The 18,353-nt window shown below is 44.6% G+C and overlaps 1 protein-coding gene across 1 annotated transcript in view; it reads right to left on the bottom strand.

The window, feature by feature from the left end:
• Positions 1-590: 590 nt before the first annotated feature.
• The window catches only part of Dennd2c (DENN domain containing 2C), a 54,674-nt gene continuing 36,911 nt past the window's right edge, over positions 591-18,353 (bottom strand). Inside the window, exons 10-20 of the mRNA XM_042692362.1 lie at positions 15,433-15,542; positions 14,340-14,409; positions 12,887-12,964; positions 12,158-12,298; positions 11,600-11,748; positions 9,872-10,049; positions 8,208-8,249; positions 5,738-5,843; positions 5,248-5,484; positions 3,705-3,791; positions 591-1,925 (exon numbers count right to left, since the gene is read on the bottom strand). Of these exons, the coding sequence (XP_042548296.1) occupies positions 1,894-1,925; positions 3,705-3,791; positions 5,248-5,484; positions 5,738-5,843; positions 8,208-8,249; positions 9,872-10,049; positions 11,600-11,748; positions 12,158-12,298; positions 12,887-12,964; positions 14,340-14,409; positions 15,433-15,542 (1,230 nt within the window). The 3' untranslated portion in view covers positions 591-1,893. The remainder of the gene's footprint in view (positions 1,926-3,704; positions 3,792-5,247; positions 5,485-5,737; positions 5,844-8,207; positions 8,250-9,871; positions 10,050-11,599; positions 11,749-12,157; positions 12,299-12,886; positions 12,965-14,339; positions 14,410-15,432; positions 15,543-18,353) is intronic.

Raw genomic sequence — 18,353 nt, 5'->3', positions numbered from 1 at the left:
GGCCTCCGCGCATGCGGCCGCGTGGCCTCCGTAACGAGAAGTCAGCGCAGACGGGAGGACGGCACCGCCGGGGAGCCTACGGTGGCCTTGGCCGAGCAGGTCCTCATCACCGGGAGCACGTGGCGTCGAGAGATGTAACTGGGTAGAAGACCTGCACGCCCGGAAGCACCGAGCCCCTTGCTCCAGGACGCGGCTAGCACTTCCGGTTTCATTCACTAGGAGGTCCGTAAGCAAACAACCGGAACTCACAACGCCTTACCAAAGCCCAGCAGAGCGGGCCTGAGGAGAGGCCTAGCTCGGCCAGACCCACAGCACCAAAGCAGTCCCCGCGCAAAGGGAGCCGGGCCCCATTTACCAGCACGTAATTACTCCTTGTTCCCCAGGGGTATTAAACTGCTTAACATTTTTAAAACACACAGGTTCAGTTCAGTTTCCTAGGAACTAGGCTAGACAGCACCAGTCTTGAATGGTTTCTGCTTCAGATTCCATACCATACCTGTCAATTTGTTGTATTATAGTACAGTTTACAAGGTTTTGTACGTTTGAACATTTGTCAGTTAAAGCCAGAAGCCAAAGCTGAAGATCACAACTGACATTTGCTACGTTTATTGAAGGAAACTACACTATGACCAATTTCTCTTTACCAATCAGTACTACCACTTTAGGTATTAGAGAGCTGGGAGAGGAAGTGGCATATGTTTAGCACACATATTCAGAGTCAAATGTACAGCACAAGTTCCAACAATTTTCACTAGATGGAGATGTGTAAGAGGCCCAGCATTCTATCTCCAGCACAGAAAGAAAAAAAGGCCTTCAGGTAGGCACCACACCGCTTATCCTCACAGCCTCAAGGTGGTTGCATTATACTTAATGGAAAACTTTTAATTAGCTATAATCCAACAGAGCTAAAATTCCCATCCATAAGACTAAACAACTTGATGTTCATAAGCTAAGAGTCCTGGCTTCAGTTCTATATGAATTATATAACTGGCCAAATTAGCCTCTAAATTCCAGTTCCTTCTGTTGGTAAAGTGGCGGCACAAGTTGATGTAAAGCTTGAAATATAACATAGACACAAATAGTGGATGGTAGCAACACACACACACACACAAATATACATGTCTCCAAAAGGACATTTTCATGTTAACTGTAATTGTGTCAAGTACAGTTTAATGACCTATGAAGGACCAATTACTCAAGTACCATACACATTGTGGAGGAAGAGTCACAAGATGTCTACGTTTATGTTGAGTGTGTGCCAGTACTGGGACTTGAAATCATGGCCTTGCACTCTTACTTAGCTTTTTTCATTCAAGACTGGTGCTCTATCACGTGAGCCACATACCACTTCCAAGATGTCTACTTTTATAAAGCATTGGCTAACAGTGCCAAGAAGTAAGGCTTCCACTTAAGTGAGAGCTCCCTAGACAGGACATCAGACAAAAGTCTGTGAGTTCCAATGGCCCATGAGTTTATAGCTGCCATGATTCAGTGATGAGGGCTATGTGTGTAAGGCCGACATCCTCCCAGTTCTAGTACCTAAAATGCATCCATTCTCTCATCAGTCATCTTTGAATGGTTTTGTAAATGCAGCACCAAGTCTTTCCTTCCTAGAAGACAACTGTCCTCATAGACATAAGCATAAAATACACAGATGGGCCCAAGAATCAAAGAGAAAAGGCCAATGTGAAGGGAAATTGGAGGTAGAGGAAGGAAGCATCGGTTCCACACTACTTCCAACAAGTCTCCGGCAGCAACGGGAGTCATGGAGCCTGACCTGCTTCTTGGCTTCTTAACATTGCAGGATTTTGTAGCAAACTCCAAAACATCCTGACTCTAGGAAAAATATTGTCCTTGGGACTTTCAGCTCTATTTAGGATAGAGGCAAATACTTCATTTCTTCTGCAGAAATTTCATTTTACTACCTGAAAGAAAAGAATAAACATTTTTTTTAATTTCTTGTAATGATTTAAGGCACAAGATCAACAATCTAGTCAGAACAGCCTAAGAGTAAGGCACCATCTCAAGTGAGAGCGGCCATCTAAACCAAAGATCCTGGTGGTAATGCCTTGGTCTGTGTCTGGGGCACTGTTGGGAAATGCGACTTCAGGAGATGTGGTCTGGGGGACAAACACAATCAAACTACATTATATAGCCATGAGAATATAATACCAGTGCTTTGTCCAAGTGATATATTCTAATAAAAAAAAAAAAGACTGGGCTTACTCCCCAGAGGTTTCCTGGAGTTCAGGGGAAATATTTTTAAGCTCCCCAGACATTAGTTTCTGCAGTCAGAGCTGAAAACCAAAAATTTAACCTAATCCCATGACATGAAGATGAAATAATAACCCAAGCTATAATTTCCCCATGGTCTCAGCTAATTAAGGAGAGGACCCAATTAGAGACATGTTAAAGACCAGCATGCACACGCAGAGTAGAAGCCCATAACTGTGGTATGGAAGCCATACTCTGCTTTTCAGAATCATACTGGACAATTAACTACAAATGAAAAAATCATTTAAAAAAAACTGTGTTTCTCTATGAAGTATAAAATTAAAAGAGTCTTCCAAGAATATCTTCTTTGTCTTCAGTCTCTCTAATCCACTTTTTTTTTTTTTTTTTTTTTCTCCTCATCCTGGGGCTTGAACTCAGGGTCTGGGCACTATCTCTGAGTTTTTTGCTCAAGGCTAGCATTCTCCCACTTGAGCCACACCTCCTCTTCCAGCTTTTTGGTGGTTAGAGATAAAAGTCACATAGAATCTTCTGCCGGGGCTGGCTTTGAACCATGATCCTCAGATCTCAGCTTTCTGAGTAGCTAGGATCACAGATGTGAGCCACCAGTGCCCAGTGAACCCATATGTTTTAAGTTTGGGTCCACAGATAGGATTCCAGGGATGGGGTTCCATAAAACCCTGAAATTGTATGCAAAGTTTATTTGTATGGAAAAAGAATCACAGTTTTGATAAGGGTTTCATCATGATATGAGAAGATATACTATGAAAGGATTAAAGGGAGCTTCTGATGGAAACAGTTCACAGGCCATTCTGATGGGGAACCTGACCTCTCAGAAAAGAGATTTTCTCCAAACCACTCGGGATCTGGGGTTGCAGTTATGGTCATTGTGGTTTCAGGGTCCACCCACCATTATACTGCTGAACTGGCTGGAAAGGCCTGCAAGCTTGTTTTCAGTTTTGTTTTTTTTTTTTGGTCCGTCATGGGGCTTGAACTCTGGGCCTGGGCACTGTCTCTCAGCTCTTCAGCTCAAGGCGAGCACTCTCCCACTTAAGCCACAGTGCACTTCTGGTTTTCTGGTGGTTAATTGGAAATAAGCATCTCATGGACTTTCCTGTCAGGGCTGGCTTTGAACCACAATCCTCAGATCTCAAGCCACCTGAGTAGCTAGGATTACAGGTGTGAGCCACCTGCACCTGGCTATTTTATTTTTTTGCTGGTCCTGGGGCTTGGACTTAACCTGGGTACTATCCCTGAGCCTCTTTGTTCTTAAGGCTAGCACTCTACTACTTGAGCCACAGCATTGTTTCCAGCTTTTTCTGAGTAGTTTATTGGAGATAAGAGTCTCATGAACTTTCCTGCCTGAGCTGGCTTCAAACCATGATCCTCAGATCTGAGTAGCTAGGATTATAGCCATGAGCCACTGGCACCAGGCATAGCCCAGTTTATATAACAGGAAAACAGCAACTTACCAAGACTCCGCAAAATTCTGTTCACTCCACTGGGTTCAGACTCAGGGATTGTTTGCAAATACTGCAGAGCACGGACCTCAAATAAGCCTGCGAAGAAAACTTACATTGGTTAAACTGTCCAACATTCAACCATGTGACTGGAAATTAATTAAATAAAATCTAGGTGTTATTTTCTTCTTTTTCCGTGAACATAGAGCCTTGCACATATTAGGCAAGTATTCCATCACTGAGCTACATCCCCAGCCTAAAGTTTTGTTTTTTCTTTTGGGTGCTGATCCTGGGGTTTGAACACTCAAGGACTGGACATTGTACTTTAGCATTTTTGCTCAAGGCTAGAGCTCTACAACTTGAGCCACAGTGCCACTTCTGGCTTTCTACTGGTTAATTGGAGATAAGAATCTCACAGATTTTTTTTCCTGCCTAGGCTGGCTTTGAACTTAGACCTTCAGATCTCTTGAGCAGGATTATAGGCATGAGCCACTGACACCCAGCCCAGTGTATTATTTCATTCTCCTCCCCACCCCCCCGCCTTTTTTTTTTTTTGGTTAGTTGTGGGGTCTGAACTCTGGGCCTGGGCGCTGTCTCTCAGCTCTTTAGCTCAAGGCTGGCACTCTCTTGAGCCACAGCACCACTTCTAGCTTTTTCTGTATATGTGGTGCTGAGGAACTGAACCAGGACCTCATGCATGCAAGGCAAACACTCTACCACTAAGCCACCTTCCCAGCTACCCACCCACCCCCTTTTTTTTTTGCCAGTCCTGGGGTTTGAACTCTGAGCCTATGCACTGTCCCTGAGCTTTTTTCTCAAGGCTAACGCTCTACCACTTGAGCCACAGCACCACTTCCAGGTATTTCTGTTTAAGTGGTGCTGAGGAATTGAACCCAAGGTTTCATGCATGGAAGGCAAGCACTCTACCACTGAGTCAACTTCCCAGCCCTTGATACTGTTTTAGCCATAGAAATAATACACTGGGGCTGGGAAGGTGGCTCAGTGGTAGAGTGCTTGCCTTGCATGCATGAAACCTTGGGTTCAATTCCTCAGTACCACATAAACAGAAAAACCTGGAAGTGGTGCTGTAGTTCAAATGGTAGAGTGCTCACCTAGAGCTGAAGAACTAAGGACAAGGGACAGCGCCCAGTCCCAGAGTTCAGCCCCCACAACTGACAAAAAAGAACAAAAAAACAAATTTAACTTTACATGGTAGTTTTACATGGTTTTATTTATTTATTTTTTGTTGATCATAGGGCTTGAACTCTGGGCTTGGGCACTGTCCCTGCGCTCTTCAGCTCAAGGCTATCACTCTACCTCTTGACCAGCACCACTTCTGGTTTTCTGGTGGATCATTGGAGATAAGAGTCTCACTGACTTTCCTGCCCGGGCTGGCTTTGAACCAAGATCCTCAGATCTCAACCTCCTGAGTAGCTAGGATGACAGGCATGAGCCACTGGTGCCTGGCATGTTTTTATTTTTGTATGCTGTTTACTTTATCTTCAAACCTCCCAAGAAGGCATAAGAAAAAGAGTACTTGCTGATGGAAACTGACCTTTGACGCCACTTTTCCGCAGTTCTCGGTCCTGGATGAAACCCGCAAACATCTGAGTCTCCATGAAAAGGTCGAGGAAGTGGCGGGCACTCCGGGAGGTGTGGGACTTGCGAAAGGGCTCCCTCAGGAACACGCGCTCCCCACGCTCAGTGACTGTCATGCTCAAAGAGTAGTGTCCCACAAGCTCCACAAAAAACCTGACAAAGGCTTCCGACACCAGAGAACTGAGGGTCACATCTGCTTCACAAGGAGAGGGTCACAGGAAAGGGAGGGGAGGAGGAACATTTAAGTTCTGTGTATGAAAACCATCACAGGCTAGAGGGCTAAGAGGAAAGGTAGGAAGGAAGCACAGCCATTACCTCCGCATGGTTTAGGGCCAGCAGAAAACAAATGGCAAATGTGCTGACCTTGTTTCCTCCTCTCGCCACCCGGCCTGCACAGCTACGATTTTACTGTAGCTGCACTTTCAAGGGCACAAGCAGGCTCGTACCTTGTGAAAGATCCCGCTCCTGAACCAAGATTTCATTTCGTTCTTCCAAAACCTGCAGCAAGGCAGCTTGAAGTTTAGGTGGCAGAATTTCACCCTCATCCGACACCTTGAGAGAGGAAAACTGAGGTTGAGATTCTGAACTTTTTTTTCCGCAGTCCTGGGGCTTGTGAACTCAAGGCCTGAGCACTGTTCCTGAGCTTCTTTTGTTCAAGGTGAGCACTTTACCACTTGAGCCACAGCACCACTTCCAGCTTTTCTATGTATGTGGTACTGAGGAATTGAATCCAGGGCTTAATGCATGCTAGGCTACCACTGAGCCACATTCCCAGCCCCACAGCAGGTTTTTAAATGGGATGCACCTAGAATGGTAGAGTTCCGATTCCTCAGTACCACATACACAGAAAAAACCAGAAGTGGCACTGTGGCCTAAGTGGTAGAGTGCTAGCCTTAAGCAAAAGGAGCTAAAGGACAGTGCCCAGGCACTGTGGTCTGTTTCTGAGGTACTGTAGAATCAAACCCAGGGCTTGTAGTGTGCTAGGGAAGTACTCTACCACTAAGCCACATTCCCAGCCCCTAATGAGCTGTTTTTGAAAAGCCAATTTCCTGGGAAACTATGTTGTTCATTTCATGTTGTTTCATCTTGTGCTTACTATATTGTTTATTAACTTTGACACAAAAAAATGGCCACTTCTGTTTTGCCTCTACTATACCTTGTTCAATTTTCTATTTCACAATTTGTAATCCTTTATGTATGTATACGGCTCCCTTCAGTAGGTAAGACCAGAGGATCAAACTGTGACTACTCATGTTTACATTCTGACTGCCTAAGAAGTATCTAGAAATCAGCACTTGGTGAACACTTTTCTATTCTTTTCTTTTCCCTTCCTCCGTGTGTGTGTGTGTCGCATGCATGCCAGTATAGGGGCTTGAACTCAGGGCCTGGCTCTTTTGCCTAGCTTTTCCGCTTAATATTGGAGCTCTAGCCAGGCGCCAGTGGCTCACGCCTCTAATCTTAGCTACTCAGGAGGCTGAGATCTGAGGATTGCGGTTCAAAGCCACACCTGGCAGAAAAAGTCCCTGAAACTTTTATCTCCAATAAACCACCAGAAAACCGAAGTGGCACAGTAGCTCAAGTGGTAAAGCGCTAGCCTTGAGCTGAAGAGCTGAGGGACAGCGCTCAGGCCCAGAGTTTAAGCCCCATGACCGACAAAAAAAAAAAAAAAAAGACTGGCGCTCTACCACTTGAGCCACAGCTCCACTTCCAGCTTTTTGGTGGCTTGTTGGATATAAGAGTTTCAAAGAGGGCTGGGAAGGTGGCTGAGTGGTAGAGCATTTGCCTTGCATGCCTGAGGCCCTAGGTTCGATTCCTCAGCACCACATAAGCAAAAAGAAAAAAGCCAGAAGTGGCGCTGTGGCTTAAGTGGTAGAGCGCTAGCCTTGAGCTGAAGAGCTGAGGGACAGCGCCCTGGTCCAGAGTTCAGGCCCCACGGCCAGACCCAAAAAGAGTTTCAAAGATTTTTCTGCTCAGGTTGGTTGGTTTCTAATTGTAATCTTCAGATCTCAGGATTACAGGTGTGAGCTACCAACCCCTAGCTGTTTAATGCCTCTTTGAGTGGGGCTGAGATTGAGACACAGAGAGCTTGTTTATGTTACATAGTGCTCTATCACTGAACCACATTGTGGCCTAATTCTTGTTTTTTTTTTTGTTTTTGTTTTTTGCCAGTCCTGGGGCTTGAATTCAGGGCATGGGCACTTTAATTGAGCATCTTTTGGCTTGAAGCTAGCACTCTACCACTTGAGCCACAACGCCACTTCTGGCTTTTTCTGTGTATGTGGTACTGTGTATGTGGAATGGAACCCAGGGTTTCATGTGTGCTAGGCCAGCACTCTACCACTAAGCCACATTCCCAGCCCTCATGCTTTTTTTTTTTTTTAAAAATCAGTGTGGATCTTGAGCCTGGGCACTGTCCCTAAGTTTTTTGTTGTTGTTGTTTCTCAAAGCTAGTGTTCTACCACTTTGACGTACAGATGTGGATCTGGTTTTCTGGTGGTTAATTAGAGATAAGAGTCTCATGGAGTTTCCTGCTTGGGCTGGCTTTGAACCTCGATCCTCAGATCTCAGCCTCCTGAGTAGCTACGATTACAGGCATGCACCACAGGGTGCCCAGCCTCAATTCATGCTTTTAAAATGTTATAAGAGGCTAATCCATCAGCCCATCTAGAGCTGGAGGATGGCTGGTTCTTCTGACAGTGACATGTTCTGTTTCCTCCTTCCTCTCGTTTGGGACAGCGACTTGTAAAACACAGCCAAATTTTCAGGTTAGTGCTGGACTACCATTCATGTATGGGTAGGAACCCAAGTCTTTCTTGAGTCATAGTCTCTTAAGTACTTTCACCTATTTTCTGTTCCATTATCTACAGAGAGATCTCCATCCCCAAACATTCTATAATCACCTCCTTTGTCACTCACCTCCTGTAAGAACTTGTCTGCACAGAGATCAACTATCAGCACCTATGGAACAAAGAAGCCAGGCTGGTTCAACCAGAGACAGTCACAGACACGGACACTGCACAGTGGCTTGGGCGTTTTCCTTCTTTCAGGCAATAGGAATGGTTTTAAACAATGTAAAGTCAACAGTATATCCCATTTACCCATCAATACAAATAAACTGAAAATATGATGTGATGTACACTTGGAGATTAAGAGACTCACAGATGAGTGCAGCAGAGCTAGAGTAGGCAGAAGAGTCTTTCCAGGAAGGTATCCATTTAAAAACTGATCCTACTTCACATTCTATAACCCCACATGTAAAAAGAGCTAAGTGGAGTAAGAACCAAACGTTAAAGGCAAAACTAATAAAAAGATGAAATAGGAAAAATATCTTCATTAAATTTTTAAAAAGATCTCAAAAAATACCATATAGAAAACTGACTATTTTAACCATATTAAAATTAAGAATGCCTGCACACTGAAAAGATGTCAGCATGGTGGCTCATGTCTAGAATCCCAGCTTCTCAAGCAACCCAATTTAGGAGAATCATAGTTTGAGGTCAGTACAGGTAAAAAGTCAATGAGACTCCATTTCAATCAATAAGCTAAGCAATGGAGAAACACACCTGTGACCCGAGGCTGAGAGGCATAGACAGGAAGATGAAGGACCAAGACCATCTCTGGAAAAAAAATGTGAGATCCTATCTGAAAATAACCTAAAAGCACAAAGGGCATCTATCTTAAACAATGTTTAAAGTTAACCCAGAGTGATTTCTGAGTTTGATTTAAAAAAGAAAACTTCACTGGGTGCCGGTAATCCTAGCTACCCAGGAGGCCGAGATCTGAGGACTGCAGTTTGAAGCCAGCCCAGGCAGGAAAGTTCCTGAGACTTTTATCTGCAATTACCCAGCAAAAAGCTGGAAATGGAGCTATGATTCAAGTGCAAGAATGTGCCAGCCTGAGTTCAAGCCCCAGAATTGGCATTAATAAAAACGAATGAATGGGGCTGGGAAGGTGGCTCAGTGGTAGAGCGCTTGCCTTGCATGCATGAGGCCCTGGGTTCGATTCCTTAGCACCACATAAGCAAAAAGAAAAAAGCCGGAAGTGGCGCTGTGGCTCAAGTGGTAGAGTGCTAGCCTTGAGCTGAAGAGCTGAGGGACAGCACGTAGGCCCAGAGTTCAGGCCCCATGACCGGACCCAAAAAAACAAAAACAAACAAACAAACAAAAAAAAATGAATGAATGAAAGAAAATCTACTTTTTGGAACAACACAAGGAGGATCCCATCATTCCCAACTAAAAATAGTGCTGGGCGCAAGTGGCTCACGCCTGTCATCCTAGCTACTCAGGAGGCTGAGACCTGAGGATCACAGTTCAAAGCCAGCCCAGGCAGGAAAGTCTGTGAGACTCTCTATCTCTAATAAATTACCAAAAAAAAAAAAAAAAAATGAGGTGGAAGTGGTGCTGTGGCTCAAATGGTAGAGTGCTAGCCTTAAGCAAAAGAAGCTCAGGGACAGAGCCCAGGCACTGAGTTCAAGCCCCAGATTACATTACTCAATAACAATTCTACCACTACCACTAAGAGTAGGAGAACTGCTCTTTTCCCTCAGTCGCTGCTCTAAGGGCTCACTCGGGGCATCTTACCTCTTCGATGGGCAAGTCCTGAAGGTGATGTAAGGAGCAAGACAGAATTCCGATGAGGAAGGGGGTAGGTGAGCACACAATGTCGATCATGGAGGCGGGCAGGACTGGGATGTAGGTGTGCTGCCAGGTGAAGGGGTACAGGGTGGCTACCACCGCATGGCCACACTTTGACAAGGTGCTAGCCAGAGAAGAGGCGAAGGGTGTCACATATACAGCAATGCAATGAGGCATCTTAGATGGTACCGAAACAGTCCCAAATGGATATGCTCAGTGTTCACACAACCCAGAGAAAACTCATACTTTAGCATTTTATTTAAACATTTAACTTATTTAATTTCAATAGAGTGTTTCACCATAATTTATCAAGCTAAAAACTGTTGTCATAGGGGCTGGGAAGTTGGCTCAGTGGTAGAGCGCTTGCCTTGCATGCCTGAGGCCCTGGGTTCGATTCCTCAGCACCACATAAGCAAAAAGAAAAAAGCTGGAAGTGGTGTTGTGGCTCAAGTGGTGGAGCGCTAGCCTTGAGCTGAAGAGCTGAGGGACAGCGCCCAGGCCCAGAGTTCAGGCCCCATGACCGGACTCAAAAAAAAAAAAAAAAAAAAAAACTGTTGTCATAGAAAAGCAGTATTAGGTTGTTATTATTATTATTATCATTATTATCATTGCTGGTTCTGGGGCTTGAACTCTGGTCCTAAGGACTATCCCTGAGCTTTTTTTGTTCAAGGCTGGCATTCTACCACTTGAGCTATGGCACCATTTCTGATTTTTCTGTGATTAATTGGAAATAAGAGTCTCACAGACTTTCCTGTCTGGGCTGGCTTTGAACTGCAATTCTCAGATCTCAGCCTCCTGAGTAGCTAGGATACAGGCATGAGCCACCATCTCCTGGCAATTTTTGTTTAAGGGATGGGGTCTTGAGTGCCAGGAGTGTTTGTGTACTTGTGTAGCTATACTTACAGCTACACAGGAAGCAGAGCAGGAAGACTGTAAGCCAAGGCCAGCTTGCGTAAATAGCTTAAGATCTGTTTGAAAAATAAGACATAAAAGGGCTAGGGATATGGCTCAAGTGGGCAAATGCAGTCCTAGACATGTGAGGGAAGTTCAAATCCCAGTACTACCACCAAAAAGGGAGATGAAGCCTTACTATATTGCTCCGGTTGGCCTTAAACTCTGTTGCTCAAGTGGCCCTCCAGCCTCAGCTTCCAAGGAGCTGGAACTACAGATATGAACCACTGTATCTAGGTAGCAATATGGGAGTTTGTGTGTGCTAGCCTGGGCTTGAACTCAGAGTCTAGGTACTTGTCCCTGAACTTCTGTGGTTCAAGGTTAGTACTCCACCACTTTGAGCCAGAGCTCCAGTTCTGGCTTTTTGGTGGTTAATTGGGGATAAGAATCTCATGGAGGAGCTGGGAAGGTAGCTCAGTGGTAGAGCGCTTGCCTTGCGTGCATGAGGCCCTGGGTTTGATTCCTCAGCATCACATAAGCAAAAAGAAAAAAAGCCAGAAGTGGCGCTGTGGCTCAAGTGGTAGAGTACTAGCCGTGAGCTGAAGAGCTTAGGGACAGCGCCCAGGCCCAGAGTTCAGGCCACACAACCTGACCCAAAAAAAAGAATCTCATGGACTCTCTTGCCCAGGCTGGCTTCAAATAACAATCCTCAGATCTTAGCTTCCTGAGCAGCTAGGATTCTGTAATTCTAGCTACAGGCCCTTGGCTTCACTTATTACTTACCTCAGGCTGTTGGCAACGAAGATTACTCTCCGCTCCAGAAGGAGAGAGGCACAGACCCGGATGAGATGACATACACTCAGGCACTTAAAAAGGCATTCAAAATCTACATGTTCCAGTCGTGAATCTAGTGGTCGGCAGAGCTCAATGGACTGAAATACAAGAATCTGAATCAGGAGTGCTGGTGTTGGAAAAAAGTCCCTAATCACACCACCAATGGGCTCGCTTAGTCCAAAAGAAGGCTACTACTCTGCAAAACTGCCTATATCATCCCATGACCCCACCAGCTCGCACACTTATTTCTGGTGAAATCATCCCTTCTGATAGTGATATGGGTGACTGTAATCTACCTCATAGACATGGTCACTGCAGAGAGCCCAGCTGATATATGACAGGAAGCCTTTGGGTCATGGGTTGAAGTTCAGATTGATTGGATGTTTCTTCAATTCTTTATGGGCCTAGAAATGTTCATCATGGCTTATGAAGAGAGCAGCGCCATCCCCCGGGAACTGGGAGCCACGTGGGCAGGCTCAACGGTGTGTAGGAAGTGTACTAACTCACCCCATCTCCGGCCCCCGGCAGGTAGCTCTTCACCGTGATGGTGCGTCCAGGGGCTGGGAAAGGAGCTTCCATTACACTTCGCATGAATGGGTACACGAGGGCTGGAGACCTTTCTCTTCTCTTCTCTACTTCATCCAGGATCTGCTCATACACAGCGTGGTGTTTGATTATGGACTCAATAACAGAAGAATCAGCAGCTGCCAGGCTGGGAGCTCACACATGAAAATAACTAAAATGGATGCAGACAGAGAAGCTTCTACAACCCACGCGAGATTAAAGCACCAAATCATTTGGAGTATCTTCGTGGCCCTAAGAAAAACTACTAACATGAATCAACTTGTTTTTCAAAGAGAAAGGGGCAAAGAAAGTGACACTGATGACAAAACCCTACAACGTGGGATCTAGGCAAGACGTAAGCTTCCAGCTGTGCTCTTCTCACCGGGATTTAGCAAGCTGAGTGAGAATTACACTGCGTCTGTGGGTGGCTTAGAGATCTAAGTCAGGTCTGGTTCCTAATAACAGATGGGGAAACTTTCTAAAGCATATAAAAGAGCTACTCAGGAGGCTGAGATCAGAGAATCTTGGTTCCTAGCCAGCCTGAGCAGGAATGCCCATGAATATCCACAACAGGTTAAAAACTATGCTGCTTAACACTGCTATGGCATCATTACACTGAACAGCCCCTCCAGAGCTCAGAAGAGCATCATGTTCCTAACCATCTCCACTCACCTTTGAAAACAGATTGAAGCAGCCTAAGCGACTAACTATGCAGTACACCTCAGGAAGTCGCTTTCCTTTGCCTTCTGGCTAGAAGAAAAAAAAAAAAAAAATCACATGTTCACTAATTTGGACCAAGGAGACTCTCTTACACTAGAAGCTGGTAGCTATCATCTATAATCTTAGCTACTAAGAGGGCTGAGACCTGAGCATCAGGGTTTGAAGCCAGTTGGGGCAGAAATGTCTGTGAGACTCTTATCTCTAATTAACTAGCAAAAAGTCAGAAGTAGAGGTATGGCTCAGGTGGTAGAGTGACAGCTGTGAGTGAACAAGCCAAGTGAGAACTCAAGGTTCTGACTCCAAGCTCCATTATAAAAGGAAGGGAGGGAGGGAGGGAGGGAAGGAATCATTTAGCATTTTTTTTCAGATGGAGGTCTTGCTATGTCACTAAGCTTGGCTTCAGACTTCTGGGCTCAAGCAAGACCTTGTCTTGTTCTAAGTGGCCTGTTCTACTAGTAGACAGGGATACAGGCATGAACTGCCATACCTGGCTTCTTTTAATTCTCTTTAATATAAGGCAGGATCCCTATAGTTTCATCCCCAGTGAACATTGAGAGATGGGAAGTGCTGAGCGACTGTACGATGTGTGATTCCAGTATGATTCCAGGTGTAGTGGAAGCACCTGAACACAAACAGCCTAAGCTGGTTGGTGAGTGACTCTGAACTTCAATGGATTCCATTCTTTAAGTGCCACTGACATTAAGCCATTATCTCAGTGTCTCTCTCTTGAATTTTAAGTTGGACAAAACAGACACTATATTTCTGTGTTATAAATAATAGTGATTAAGTTGTCTTAGACACGAATGAGGGGAATTTATTTTAAGGCTACCTCAGGTAACCTCAAAGTAAGAATAGAGAAGGATCAGACCTAAAGAGCTAGAAATGGCCATGAACACCCATTGTAGACCTGGGAATGATTGTCTCCTGTATCCACATACCTGTTTCAGCCTTCCCACTGTTAGGAAAATGGAGGGAAGCAGAAAAGGAATAGGCCGGACTCGATCATCAACAGGTAAGGACTGTTTATTGCCAGCAAGGGCACAGACCTTTCCAGTTTGAAGGTGGTGTCAGTACTTACATTCTTTATTGCAAGCAAATACAGAAAAAAAAAAGAAAAAAAAAGGCAGAGTGCCAGAAGCTTATGCCTATAACACTAGTTATTCAAGAGGCTGAGGTCTGAGGATCAAGGTTGGAAGCAACCCAGGTAGACAAATCCAAGACTCTGATCTGAGTTCAAGCCCCAGGACTGGCAGGGAAAAAAAAGTCCTTGAAGAGGCACTTGGGTATTGCACCTTTGTAACAAAGCTTCTTTAATACACAAATAATTAAGTAGCCCTTATACTCATCTAGAGGAAGTGTTTCTGAATTTCCTAGTTGACTAACTCTGTAGCAGTCTGGTACTTACCAAAAGCTTCTTACAATAACCAAACCACCGGCTTCCATCTTCACCAGTCAAGACAAAGGAGAATGTTTCACTAGAAAGGAAAAAACTCATGGTTAACTGTGGGGGCCAAACCCCTATATAAGGCATTCTTCACAAAACAATCAATCAAAAATTAGTGTATACCAGGCACCAGTGGCTCACATCTGTAATACCAGCAACTCAAGAGGCTGAAGATCTAAGACTGGTAGTTTGAAGCCAGCCCAGACAGGACAGTCCATGAGACTACCTCTAACCACCAGAAAACCTGAAGTGGAGATGTGGCTCAAAGTCATAGAATGTTAGCCTTGAGTGAAAAAGCTCAGGGACAGCACCCAGGCCCTGATTCAAGCCCCATGACCAACCAAAAAAAAAAAAAACAAAAACCAAACAACCCAAAAACAGAAAAAAGAAGGTATTAAAATGATATCAAGCCAGGCACTGGTGACTCAAGCCTGTAATCCTACCTATTCAGGAGGCTGAGATCTGAGGATCATGGTTCAAAGCCAGCCCAAGCAGGAAACTCTGTGAGACTCTAATCTCCAAATAACCACCAGAAAACCAGAAGTGGTACTGTGGCTCAAGTGGTAGAGTACTCACCTTGAGCTAAAGAGCTGAGGGACAGTGCCCAGGTCCAGAGGTCGCGACCCACTGGCATCAGGCTGAAGTGATTCTTAACCCTGTTTTCTAACACTGAATTTATTTTGTGTTTTCTTTTGTGGGCCCCACACAGGAAATATTCTGTTTCTTCCTTTCTTCTAGGAATCCTTCTTCTGGCAATGTTTGTGTTCCTGGCTCAGTTTTCAAATTCTCTGATTCTATTTTTTTTTTCCCTCTCGGTCATGGGCCTGAACTCTGGGCCTGGATGTTGTCCCTCAACATTTCAGCTCAAGGCTAGCACTCTACCACTTGAGCCACCGCACCACTTCCATCTTTTTCTGTGTATGTGGTACTAAGGAATCAAACCCAGGGCCTCATGCATGCAAGGCAAGCACTCTACCACTGAGCCACCTTCCCAGCCCTCTGATTCTATTTTTGCAGTTCCAATATTAGACATCAAAAATCATGGTCCTCTCACCTCTTTAGTTCTGAGGTTGGCATCCAGTCCTTTGAATCAGGAAAACAAAATTTTGGGATAACTTTGAGCCTCTCTTCAGTGTCTTTGGATTGCTTATAACCATGGTCACCCTGAAAAATGTAACATCGTGACATTATTGTATGAAAGTAGAGAAGAGAAATAAAAACAACCCAGTCTTGGGAAAGCAGAACAAGAAGGCAAAGACTGAACATCACTGAAGATGCCCTGAGAACATTAAAGATAAGGAATCCTATTTTTATACAGAAAAGATTCCTGTGGGGTTGGGAAGGTAACTCCGTGGTAGAGTGTTTGCCTTGCATGCATAAGCCTTGGGTTCGATTCCTCAGCACCACATAAGCAGAAAAAAGCCAGAAGTGGCGCTGTGGTTCAAGTGGTAGAGTGCTAGCCTTGAGCTGAAGAGCTGAGGGACAGCGCTCATGCCCAGAGTTCAGGACCCACGTCCAACAAAAAAAAAGATTCCTGTGGAAACCCTGTAACTTGCTGTCCTAGAGTTTCTTCTCCAGAAACAGGATCTACTTTAGAATTCATGCAAATGAAATAACAATATTTTTATGATTCATAGAATATTTAAACCCATTGTATGGTACCATTAATATTACAGATCTAGTCAGTCTAAAACATTCTCTGGTCAATAATCAAAGATGCTTTGAACATGCAGATGACTATTACTTAAGAAAAGATACTATTTTTAGAATTTACCAAATATAAAATCATTTTCCCCAGCATGTCATTTTTGCTACTTAATTACTAGTTTGCGACTTGCCATACACTTTTAGCATTGAAGACTCTTGTAAAAGTATGTTTTGTACTTTACTAGACAGCCTAAATTTAGTCAAGCCAAAAATCATGTAGAGATTAGTATGACCCGCCCAGGCATTGGTAGGTCATGTCTGTAACCCAAGCAACTCAAGAAACTGAGATCTGAGGATCACAGTTCAATGCAGACAGAGCAGAAAAGTCCATGACTTTCAGATCTCTCATTTAACGAGCAAAAAGCTATAAGTGAAGGGATAGCTCAAGTGCTGCAGTGCCAGCCTTAAGCAAGAAAAAAAAAATTTTTTTTTTGGGTCCGGTCGTGGGGCCTGAACTCTGGGCTTGGGTGCTGTCCCTCAGCTCTTCAGCTCAAGGCTAGCGCTCTACCACTAGAGTCACAGTGCCACTTCTGGCTTTTTTCTTTTTGTTCATGTGGTGCAGAGGAATCGAACCCAGGGCCTCATGCATGCAAGGCAAGCACTCTACCACTGAGCCACCTTCCCAGCGCCTAAGCAAGAAAATTAAGTGAGAACATGAGGCCCTGAGTTCAAGCCCCCCCCACCCCCCACCCCCCGTACTGGAACAAAAAAAAAAAAAAAAACAAGAAAGGGCCCAGGGAACTAGAAACTACCAAACCCATCCCAGGAAGGGCCCAGGGAACTAGAAACTACCAAACCCATCCCAGGAAGGGCAGCAGGAGGTGAAACCTCAACACAAACCCAACTGGCCTGTCAGAATTCAATTTAAAAAAACAACACAAACCCAAAGATACAACTACTAAGCATTTCCAGATGGCAGCTTCAGAGCACCAAGGCCCTGCCAGCAAGGCTGCTAAGCCAAGGGCACTGGCCATGAAGTCTCCTCTCCCCTCAGCTTCTGTCACTTAGCGAGCATTCGTCTTTCTATTATCTCCAGAAAGGCAGAAACATGAATTAGTATGTAAATTGAGATGTGTGTGTTCTACAGACAGAATGAACTATACTCCCAATTCCTGAAATCTGACTTCCTTTCCCAGTGGTACTGAGGTTTGAACGAAGGGGCTTGGACTTGCTAGGCAAATGCTCCCCCACATTGAGCCATGACTCCAGCCCTTTCTGCTTTTGTTATTTTTAATATACACCATTGCTTTTTGCGTGGGCCAGCCTGGACCTGGATCCTATTACACTCCTGCCATAGCTATGAGGGCACATGCGCCACCCGCCCAGCTTTATCTGCTGAGATGAGATCTCACATTTTTGGCTGGTCTGTTCTGAAACCAAGATCATCTCTATCTGCTTCACCAGAATAGCTGGATTTCTAGTATGAGCAACTGCACCCAGATGAATGGAAGTTTGGAAAAGATAGACAGCGCAAATCAAATTGCAGTGTTACTAACAGCAAAGCTGGGTGTTGGGTGCACACTTACAAATCCCAGCATCTAGAGGCTGGGCAAGAGGGTCACCAATTTGAGGCCATCCTTGGTTACCTACCAGGATCCTGTCCCAAAAGGAAGAAAAATTCAGATACCATTATCAAATGCATTTATATCTCATTAAGTACTAATAATGAATAACATTATATATAGTTTGCTATATACCAGACATTGCTCTAAGTGCTTATTTTAAACTATCTCAAGACAGGTGCTAGTGGCTCATATCTATAATCCTAGCTACTCAGGAGGCTGAGATCTGAGATCACAGTTCAAAGCCAGCTCAGGCAGGAAAGTCCCTGAGACTGATCTCAAATTAATCACCAGAAAACCAGAAGGGGCTCTGTGGCTCAAGTGGTAGAAGGCTAGCCTTAAGCAAGAAAGCTCAGGGACAGTAGGCACTGACAAAATAAATAAACAAAACAGTCGCATGCGCAGAAATGGAAAACTTGAAGGGATAGCTCACAACTGACAAATAAACGAAACAACCTCATGCGCAGATGTGGAAAACTTGAAGGGATAGCTCAAAACCATGCAATACGCTGCATTTCACATTCATCTTCCTCTTGTTTAAGGACGAAGAAATGGAAGCTTTGTAACTTGCTAAAGAGTATTTAGTGATAAAGTCAAAAATAAAAACCTGGACTGAGAAGGTAGTTTAGTGGTAGAGTGCTTGCCTAGCATGCAAGAAGCCTGGGTTTAATTCCTCAGTGCCACATAAATAGAAAAAGCCAGAAGT

The sequence above is a fragment of the Dipodomys spectabilis genome, unplaced genomic scaffold (assembly GCF_019054845.1).
Source record: "Dipodomys spectabilis isolate Male_0828 unplaced genomic scaffold, ASM1905484v1 ptg000148l, whole genome shotgun sequence".
In the NCBI taxonomy this organism is placed as follows: Eukaryota; Metazoa; Chordata; class Mammalia; order Rodentia; family Heteromyidae; genus Dipodomys; species Dipodomys spectabilis.
The sequence above is the reverse complement of the archived record's forward strand: the minus strand, read 5'-3'. Positions and strand labels throughout refer to the sequence as shown.